The following is a 10,209-nucleotide window of genomic DNA, read 5'->3' as shown; positions in this document are numbered from 1 at the left end:
GTGTCAAGTTGTTCTAGTCATTAATCAGAAATACAAATTAATTAATAATTGCATTAATTAATTGAAATACATTTTAAAAGTGGGACCTTAGATTAGGGCTCAGGGCTTAGATTATAATGATATAAATTTGTGATGGCCATCCCCATGCTCTATTATGTCTCATATATTGTTGCAGCAATTTTTGGGTTGATACCATTTCTTACACAGATTTGGTGCTAAATTTAACCATTTTGTTTTACCACTCGAGAATTGATAACAAATGATCAATAATCCCTCCAAAATACCACATTAAGACACCAAGACCTTGATGAACACCATAGAAAAAGCCATGCTGTGATTTGGTTTAAAAAACTTTTGTCATTTGGAGATTTCCTGCAAGAATTGTGATTGAATAGGGAGCATTTGTGTTGTGTAAACTGCTCAGAATCCCCCTTATTGTCAATCTAGCTAGGAAAGCCATCCATCCTCTGAATGCTCTAGGTCTCTAGTTTGATCCATCCATCCTCTGAATGCTCTAGGTCTCTAGTTTGATCCATCCATCCTCTGAATGCTCTAGATCTCTAGTTTGATCCATCCATCCTCTGAATGATCTAGATCTCTAGTTTGATCCTCTGTCTGAACCTACTGGCGGATATCTCGTCTTTCATAATCTCATGGTACTGTTTAGCTGTTCATTATTCATTGTCAGTGCTGTAGAAATGTAGCGTCAGCAGAATTGAAGTCAGTCTATTTCCTGGTGTAAAAAGCAGTAAACTCAAAGGCATTTCAGCAACACCTTTATTGGTCAACCGTATGAAAAGTAAGTCACCATACATTTGTGATCCCAGATAATCATACTTAGGGGTTAGTTAATTTTCAATGTTTACATTCAGTTAGATCAGGGGTCAGCACCCTTTACTATCAAAAGAGCCATTTTAGGCAAATAATAATCTGTCTCGAGCCGCAAAACATTTTAGCAATGTGATGAAGGTAACACAGTTTATAGTCTAAGTATATACTATATACTGTAAGTCTAATGCAGTGAGGGCCAAAGAGCAAATGTACTACGGAGTATTAGGGCCACATTGAGGGAAAAACATCTGAGATTTCCAGAATAAAGTCATAATATTACAAGAAAAAGGTAGTAATATTATGAAAATAAAGTCATAACTTTACGAGAAAAAAAGTCGTAATATTATGAGAAAATAAAGAAAATAACACGTAAAATTACAACTTTATAATATTATGACTTTATTCTTTTAATATTATGACTTTATTCTCGAAATCTATTATTATTATTATTTATTTATTTTTTCCTCAATGTGGCCCTAATACTCCGTCGTACCGTCGTACCATAGACCTACAACAATGAGAAATAAAATTGAAAATGTAAACAAAAAAACAGTTATTCATTTCCACTAATTTTTTTGAAACTCCACAGGGAGCCACTGGAGAGGGGCTGAAGAGCAGCATGTGGCGCCGGAGACGCAGGTTGCTGACCCCTGAGTTAAACTCTAAAACTCACTCTGGTCAAAATACAAAAAAATACAAGTAAGAAGCACTTTTGATTATATCAACTATTAACACATCACATGTCTTTTTTTCCCTATTGTAAGTTAACCTACTTAAAGGGAGACTATATAACTTTCGCTAAAGAGCAGCAATACGTGGCAATTGCAGGATAAAGGCACATTAACTTTTCATTAAATTTTCAATATTATTTTGTGTCAGCTACTTAGTTTGATCTTATTTGCAGCTTATCTGGCTGAAAGCGAGTGAAATGGGACCACAAATAGTAAACACTAGGAATGTCTCTCAATGAGACATTGATCATTTTATCAATTCTCGAGTGGTAGAAAATGGTTACAAAGTACAATTACAATGGAGACAAAATAGAGCATGAGAATAGTCATCACAAACTTATATCATCATGTTCTACGCTCTTATATACTTTCACAATTTTTTTGTATTGATTAATTAATTTAGTAATACATTTTTATTTCTTATTAATGACTAGAACAACTTGACACACAGTGCTGAGCTGCATCTCAAATTAATATTCAGGTTCCCAGCTTCCAGATGATGTACACCACTTCTATGTGACATCTACTGCTGACCTGTTATCTCCCCCTGAACATCCCCTGTTCCTCACCCCTACACCTCTGAGGAAGAGGGCGGAATGGTAAGAGGTTCAATCAAAGCATCAAAGCACCCCTTCTGTGAGACAACAGTGGTAGGTGTGTTATATTTCAAAATAATTTCCAGTTATGTAACCTCTCAGTCAGCTGCAAGGGGATCAAATGTTGTTTTGGGAAACAGTTTGAGAGGTAGTTTCTCTGCAAAAATGAAACTTTAAAGGCCGTGTAAAGGAAATTCAGGGATTTGTTTCTAAACACATTATAAATGTTGGAAAATAATGACTGAAAACATGTGCAAAGGCTGTGAACACTGTAGTACTGGATTGTGGAGTTGTAGACCGTTAAACTGTTTTTTGCGAGTTTTGTGTTCAGGATTTTTTAGGCGTGGCTGAAATCATGGCTCTTAACACAACCCCACCCGTCTTCACAAACGTGATTTTGGAAAGCCATAGCAGAAACCCATTTTGACTAGTTCAGTTGGTAGAGCAAGACACTTCTTGTCATAATATCACCTGGCAGTCTAGTTTTCATTGGGTTTCCTCTGTTTCCCTGCCCTTTTGTCTCCTGTGTGTTATTCCCCTGTTTGTCTTGTTTGTCAGTGTGTTGGGAGGTGTGGCCTTCCTCCTCCTCCTCCTTCACCTGGCCGGGCGCTGCTGGAGCAGCTGACAGCAATTAACCTACCATGACACACACCTTCAGTATATCAACCCCGGTCTTCCTGCCAGTCATCGCCAGATCGTTCCGTCGCCCTCAGTGGTACAAGACGTATTTCGGCTCTCTTACTTAGTTGTATTATTCTTGACTTTTGTCTATGCTCGTTTTTGGATTTTTTTCACCTTGCTTTGTTCTCTGTTCAGGTCTGTTCACCTGCCAGCTGTCGCTGCTTCCTGATTCCAACCTGCCTGCTCACTCCTTCACGCCTTTCCTCCTCGACCTGGATCCAAACCTTAGTTACTTATCTGCCTGTTCACTCTCCGATGAATTCCTCCTCTCGGAGCTCAAGTGGATTCATCTGTCCATCTGGAAGGATTCCTGGACACCCCCTCCCCGTGCCCCCCGTTCCTTGAACTAAGTATTGATATTATTACTGCCACGTTCGGATCTCCAGGAACCCCAGCCCTGTACACCTTAACGTTCATATTTATAAATAAATTATTTTTGTTCTACCTTAAAAGACTATTCTTTGTGTCTGCATTTGAGTCCACGCTATTGTTGAGGGCGCCCACAATCTTCCCTCTTCGCCCGCCGCTACTGAGGAATTCTGACAGGCTGCACCTTCCCCTCTTGTGGGTGTGGTTTCAGCCATGGATGTATTAAGAGAGGTTTCAGGTTCCAGCGCCTCAGAGCAGAGAATACTGATGATTTTTCCATGATTTTGAAAGGTAATTTTATATACAGTACTGGGGGGGGGGGGGGGGGGGGAACAGGGTTGATTTAAAAATGTCCATATTCAACAAGCGCCCTCCTTCATGTATCAATAGTTAAACCTCTTGAAGTTCCTAAATTGTAAATTGCAACATCTAAGCCTCACAAACTCTCCCTCAAAACACACACACCCAATGCCACACTGTTGATTATTGTGGTTTTGATGCCAGGACACAGAAATATTCCAGTTGCTGCTCTATTTCAGCGTCAGGAGACACGACTCCCATCTCCTCCAGGAACCTGTGAAGCAGATAATTCAGCTCAGTATTCGGTGGGGCACCACAGAAAAACATTCAAACACTTCATATTTACAAGATTATAAATCCCAGGAAGACTAGCCATTGGTATCAGCTAATGGGGATCCTTTTTAAATAAATAAATAAATAATAACAGACATGTAGAATTCATGCGTGTGTGGATGTGAGTGTGTGTGTGTGGATAGATGACCTCTTCTGAGTATTAAGCAGCAGTTCTTCAGCAGTCTGGGGATCTTTCTTCTTGTAACCTTGGAACATGGACCAGGACTCGATGAAACCCACCAGGCTGCTCACCGAGATTGAGCTCACCCGAATATGCTCAATTCTGTCGTGTCATTATATCGACGTGTTATTGCATATAAAGACAATTAAACAATACTGTGACATAACAAAAGAACCTTTGACATCATTTAACTGTGCATTTAGCATCAATTCAAGACAGCAATAAATGTATGAATTTAATACAGTATCTGTCTTTGTAGGGACAGCAGATGATGGTATTGTGTTTAGCTATCACAGAGGTGTGTTTAGGTTAGCGTGGTAGTTACCTCTCTTTGTCGGGAAAAGGGATGGCTGAGTAGAGCTCCTGCAGCTTACCCTCAGCTACAGCTACCTGATTGTTAGTGTATGGCGACAGCACCTGCCTCACCTGGAAGTGAATGTATATAAATGTTTAACTATTCCATTATTTTCATTGTGTCTGTCTGTCTGTATTAATTATACAAATGATATACAGTATATACATAAACCAACAAAAAAACAAACAAACTAGAACGGCACTCGGAGAGCGCAGACCTCCGCCAAGCTGCCCGAGTACGACTGCCCCAACTTGTACTTTTACATTTCTGTTTATGTGCACACTAAACAAGCAACATATAACGTTGTGAGATTTATAAAGTGTTGATATAGGCAGGTTTTTTTAAAATTTTGGGCAGAGCCAGGCGCTTCCAATATTCATGCTAAGTTGGTGATACTGCCACTCACAAAGGTTTGCACTGAATTAGAGTCTAAACCCACCTCTTCATAGATGTGATTGAGTCTTTCTCCACAGTCCTTGTAGTGAAGTTTTGTGTTGGTGTCACTGAAGCCCAGCAGAGCGACACAACCCCGGGGTTTTAAAACCCGAGTTGCCTCAGCCAGGAACCTGGACTGGTCAAACCAGTGGGCTGCTGACGCTGCTGTCAGCAAGTCTACTGAACCATCTGGAAAAGGCAGCTCCTCCGCTGTCCCCTTCCTGCAGGGGCAACAAACAGGTCATACCTGGAACTCCACATTCTTCTGGAGTCCTTATTTTCAAAGAGTAATCACGTGCATCCATACGGAGCAACTCGCACACTCCTACCTGTATGTGATGTTAGGGTAGCCTGGCACAGCTCTGGCCTCCTCCAATTGGCTCTCACTGATGTCGATGCCCAACACTTCCTGGAAGTGCGGTGCCATTAAGCGGGAATTCTGACCTGTCCCACATCCCAGATCTACTGCCAGCACATGTGGCTGTCCCTTCTGAGGATGTTAACAGATATGCAGTGTCAATATGTTGAATGTTGCTTGATAAACTCTTGTTTAGTGCATCAAATAGGCAGAATTAATGCACTATGAACACAGAATGGGCTGTATATCCGCAGTGTATTTGGCATACCTTTTTATCAAGGTATTGAATGATGATGTTCTTGAGCTCATCTGGAGGTGTGAAGCGGTACTTTTGGTAGGCCGAGGCGTGATCCTTCCCCTCAAACAGCCGGTATGTCATGGTGTTGGCCTGTTTCAGAAAGCAGGATTAATAAAGATTCGGAGTTAGTTAAGCCTGAAAATAGGGAAACTCTGGATTTTCAGTTCCATAAAGAGAGGTAACTTAAAGGTCCCATATTGTAAAAAGTGAGATTTTCAGGTCTTTTACATTATAAAGCAGGTTTAAGTGCTATAAAATTACTGTTAAACTATCAAAACGCTCAATATACAGAGAAACACAAACAGCCTGTATTTAGAAATTGTGCATTTGAAACGAGCCGTTAGGATTTCTGTCCATTTGTGATGTCACAAATATACAATATTTAGACAATTTCAGTTTTAAACGTAAACATACTAAATGCGTCAGTTTATTTCCTGTGGCAGTGTATGTAAATAACAGCAGCTGACAGGAAGTAAACATGGATCCACACCGTTGCCTAGCAATGCAATTCCGTTGAAATGACGGAGCGTTTCAGGCAGAGGGTAAATAAACTGGAAAAACAAAGTTCGGAAACTTGTGTTTGGTCGATTATTTCTCTGTTGTTACAATGCTAATTGGCATTGTATTTTACATCGTTGGAAAGCCTGTTTATTTACCTTCGCAATGATGTCCAACTTGTAAGGATCATGCATTTGTGGGATGAGCAGCACAGCTGATTATGTGGGTAACGCCCAAGAAAAATTTCCCAAAATGCTCCGTCAATGGTAAACACATGGAGCCAGACACATTGTTTTATTTCCACTTTCAATCAGTCTGCATCAAAGCGCCTACTGTATGTAAGCGAGTTAATCAGCGGAGGTTCACGTCATAATTTAAAGATATTTGTTTGTTCTGGTGCCTTCAAATTAAACTTGCGAGCCTGTGTTCACAACACGGGAAGTCGTGTACACGATATGCTTGGCGTTCAAGCGGTTAAGTCTGAGATCACCGCTGCTAAGCAACGGCAATATTAACGTCACTGTCGGCGTCTAGAAGCCACAGAGGCTAACAATTTAGCAAGCTAGCAAGTGGGTAACATAATACAGGAAATGCAAAGGCATAATGACAGAGGAAGAAGATGAGGGTCCTGATCTGTTGACAATTTTGCACCCCTTACCAAAATGAAGTTTATTCAAGTGTGCTATTAGTATACTTCTTTTGAACTTGAAATAAGAGAGTATACTTTCAGTTTACTTTTTATGTACTTATCAGATATATACTTAACAAAAGTATACTTAAGTATTCTTGGCCCATACTGACAAGTATACTTAAAAGTCTAAGTATATTTGGCTTATAGGCCTACTTACTTAATCTTTTGATCAAGATATACTTAAGAAAAGTATAAGTAAGTATTCTGGCCTTACAGGCCTACAGAAAAGAATACTTGGCTTGCAGTTGTGCTTATTAAAGTGTGTGAGAGTTTCTAAAAGGATGTTTTAATATAAATGTACTTAAATTCATCAAGTTTTTGGATTCTTTGTTCACCGTAGAGGCATGCAAGAACAACACATTTAATATAATCTCATCACAAATCATCAAGTCAAATAGCAAAAGTCTCTTGATGTAATACATAAATCATTGGCTAAGTACTATAAGTTATATTATATTCTTTCATGAACTAAAAAGCACAGATGCTCACAAGTCCAAGTGAAGTTTCAAGTACTCTCTGACCTCTGCTCCGTAACGGTCTCCTTTGTTCCTTGTTCCTGTCTTGTTTGCCATTGTTTTGTTTCCTTCCTTTTAGCCTCTTTTACTTCTGATTCATCTTCTCCTCTTTTCTTGCACCTACTTATCCTCCGGCACGCTCACACACTCTGCACTATACTGACAGCATTTAACTCTTCACCCGCTTCCTGAAGTGTAGACACACAGGGAAATAACCATACGTTCTCATACCGACGTCAGGGCAGACGCACAAGGCTACCCTTTGGTATGAGACGCACTAAGCTTTCCACTTACCTTACAATTGTAAACCCATCCACGTCAATATTGAACGCTCAGGGAAAGTGTGGCAGTGTGGTGACGTCGCTTTAAGAGTGAAAAGAGAAACACAGGGCGAGTGGGAGGGATCTGACAAGCACAATAAGGCTTTCATCCAAGAGACCGCTGTTCGTGTTACAATCAGCTGTTCATTCATGTCCCTGGTTCAAAGTTCAGAGTCATTTTCACTGTACAAACGTGGTAGTTTTAAGCCCAACCATGTTGTTTAAAGAGGTTTTATTCCCTGAACCAAAGCACGTCTTTTTGTTGACTTCACAACATTAAAGGTTGTGTAAAGGAAATTCAGAGTTTTGTTTCTAAACACATTATAAATGTTGTAAAATAATGACTGAAAACATGTTGCAAAGGCTGTGAACATTGTAGTACTGGATTGTGGAGTTAGACCGTTAAACTGTTTTTTGCCAGTTTTGTGTTCAGGATTTTTTAGGTGGGGCTGAAATCATGGCTCGATGACGCAGTGGAGACACCCTCGCCCCGAGCCTTTCCAAGCCTACCGAACGCCTCGGATGAAATGCGCGCAGCGGGGGCCAGCCAGCGCTGAGTTGAATCCCCCAGGGGACTGCGCGACAGGGGCCATTACTGGCCTCACACCGTCCACGGGCTGAGCCTCGATCAGAAGGACTCAGGCCCCATTTTCCTTCTTTTTTTTAGCTCTGGCTTTTCTGCCTGTTTTGCTTTTTATTTTAAAAGACTTTATTAATTTTTTACAAGTTTACAGAAAATGAGGGAATATGTATAGGATGTGAAATGGATTACAATCATAGAAAAAATACAAAAAGAGTCATACAAATAAAGTGCTGTGCAGCGAGATCATTGATTGTCCGTTTAAAGGCCCCTCCTTGAGCGCACAAGGTTCAAGGTGTATTGAAAAAGGCCAGGACACGGGCGGACATGGGCCCTGGGGCATGGGTAAATCACAATGTTCAGGGTATCAAAAGTCCAGTTGGTTCCATGGGACGGTCTGGTTCTTGTCTAAGGTTCTCCTCCTTCTGAGGTCAGTCTGTATTTGCTTGACAACAGTGTCGCTGTCAATCACAGTCTGATCCAGGACCATGACGCACCTTGATTTCATTAGCTTGAAGCAAACAATGCTAATAATTAGTTGTAAAAGTTATTTTTGTTTTGCAGACATCTTTTTATCCAGCAAACCATACATCACAGACTTATAACTGACTTCATGAGTCAGGCCGAGGCCTTGGCGCATGGACCAGACCTCCCGAGCTCTGTAACAGTCCATGAGCAGGTGTTGCTGCGTCTCATCCTCTTACAATAAATCATGGGACATGTTTTTGTTGTAACGTAACAACTCCATGAGACAACAGCTCTTACCGCAAATCTGTTATCAGATATAAGCCACTGAAACATCTCGAACGCTCTCTGAGAGCTTTTTAGTTTTCAATGATTTTATTACTTCAGTACTTTCAGTATCAGTTAAATATTTATGTTTTATTAAAGCCACCATATTTAAAATCATTAATTTTTTTGAATATCATTTTTCTTGGTAATCCATTCCAGTCAATCTGCAATTGTTAATATTGTGAGATGAAGTCTCCCCTATTTCCCCAATCCGACCATCTGACAGCGATTCGGCACTGGGCTCTCCCTCTTCGTTCGCTGCTACTAAGGGAATCCTGACAGGCTGCACCTTCCCCAGCTTGTGGGTGTGGTTTCAGTCACGGATGTATTAAGAGAGGTTTCAGGTTTCAGGTTTCAGCGACCTCAGCGACACGCCCCCAGCGTCTCAGAGCAGAGAATGCTGCTGATGTTTCCATGATTTTGAAAGCTAATTTTATATACATTGCGATTTATTTGAATCATTCAAATTTGGCTGTGTGGTTGTAACACATTGTTTTGTGGTGTGACAAACCCAGAAAGCATATTTAGTTTTGCTTTACACAGACTTTAAGCATGTGTTTACTGCGACCGAAAAGAGTGACTCACAAATCAGTATATGACGAGCTGGGATATGAGAACGTGTTGAATTAACCCGAGTTACACAATCACTTACAGAATAAATCAAACATGGGAGTAGAAAAGGAAGAGTTACACATGATAGTAAAACTGATTCTTTTGTATAGAGAAACACAAAACGTGCCTTACTAGTTGAAAGCTTCTCTGGACGCTGCAAGTGTCTTCATAACTCAGCTGCAGATTAGTTTATGATTCCTGACTGAGGCAGGGCCTCTTGCTTATTAACCCCTTCACAGCCAGAGAATTTCCACAGATTGTATTTTAACAGCTGCATGCTGACATAACAATGAATTGTGAAATTAGAACACAAAATAGTAGAAAACACATTGTCTTTTAGTTACTAAAAGGGCTGTCAATAAATTAAAATATTTAATTGCGATTAATCGCATGATTGTATATTGTTAATCGTGATTAATCGCAAATGAGTCTCATTTTTTATCTGTTCAAAATGTACCTTAAAGGGAGATTTGTCAAGTATTTAATACTCTTATCAACATGGGAGTGGACAAATATGCTGCTTTATGCAAATGTATGTATATATTTATTATTGGAAATCAATTAACAACACAAAACAATGACAAATATTGTCCAGAAACCCTCACAGGTACTGCATTTAGCATAAAATAATATGCTCAAATCATAACATGGCAAACTGCAGCCCAACAGGCAACAACAGCTGTCAGTGTGTCAGTGTGCTGACTTGACTATGACTTGCCCCAAACTGCAAGTG

General features: G+C 40.1%; 1 protein-coding gene across 4 annotated transcripts; it reads right to left on the bottom strand.

The window, feature by feature from the left end:
- Nucleotides 1-3,537: 3,537 nt before the first annotated feature.
- On the bottom strand, nucleotides 3,538-9,680 carry LOC141782169 (putative methyltransferase DDB_G0268948). Of its 4 annotated transcripts, none has more exons than XM_074658224.1 (7): nucleotides 9,609-9,680; nucleotides 5,439-5,558; nucleotides 5,142-5,302; nucleotides 4,817-5,033; nucleotides 4,348-4,448; nucleotides 3,990-4,124; nucleotides 3,538-3,782 (listed from the first exon to the last, which is right to left on the bottom strand). In XM_074658224.1, exons 2-7 carry the CDS (start codon nucleotides 5,547-5,549, stop codon nucleotides 3,692-3,694), a joined length of 816 nt encoding a protein of 271 aa, XP_074514325.1. In that variant the 5' UTR covers nucleotides 5,550-5,558; nucleotides 9,609-9,680; the 3' UTR covers nucleotides 3,538-3,691. The 4 variants fall into 4 exon arrangements, with proteins under 4 accessions (XP_074514325.1, XP_074514326.1, XP_074514324.1 ...); XM_074658225.1 differs by lacking the exon at nucleotides 9,609-9,680 and adding an exon at nucleotides 7,467-7,722; XM_074658223.1 differs by lacking the exon at nucleotides 9,609-9,680 and adding an exon at nucleotides 7,179-7,419.
- Between the last annotated feature and the right edge of the window lie 529 nt (nucleotides 9,681-10,209).

Source organism: Sebastes fasciatus, chromosome 14, assembly GCF_043250625.1.
Source record: "Sebastes fasciatus isolate fSebFas1 chromosome 14, fSebFas1.pri, whole genome shotgun sequence".
Classification (NCBI taxonomy): Eukaryota; Metazoa; Chordata; class Actinopteri; order Perciformes; family Sebastidae; genus Sebastes; species Sebastes fasciatus.
Note: the sequence above shows the minus strand (reverse complement) of the source record. Positions and strands in the feature narration are given on the sequence as shown.

Coding starts and splice junctions, on each gene's coding strand:
- LOC141782169 (XM_074658223.1), bottom strand. CDS start 7,229: ATGGCAAACAAGACAGGAACAAGGAACAAAGGAGACCGTTACGGAGCA. Junction 5,559..7,178: donor GAGACCGTTACGGAGCAGAG/GTCAGAGAGTAC, acceptor TTTCTGAAACAG/GCCAACACCATGACATACCG. Junction 5,034..5,141: donor TACCCTAACATCACATACAG/GTAGGAGTGTGC, acceptor TTGCCCCTGCAG/GAAGGGGACAGCGGAGGAGC.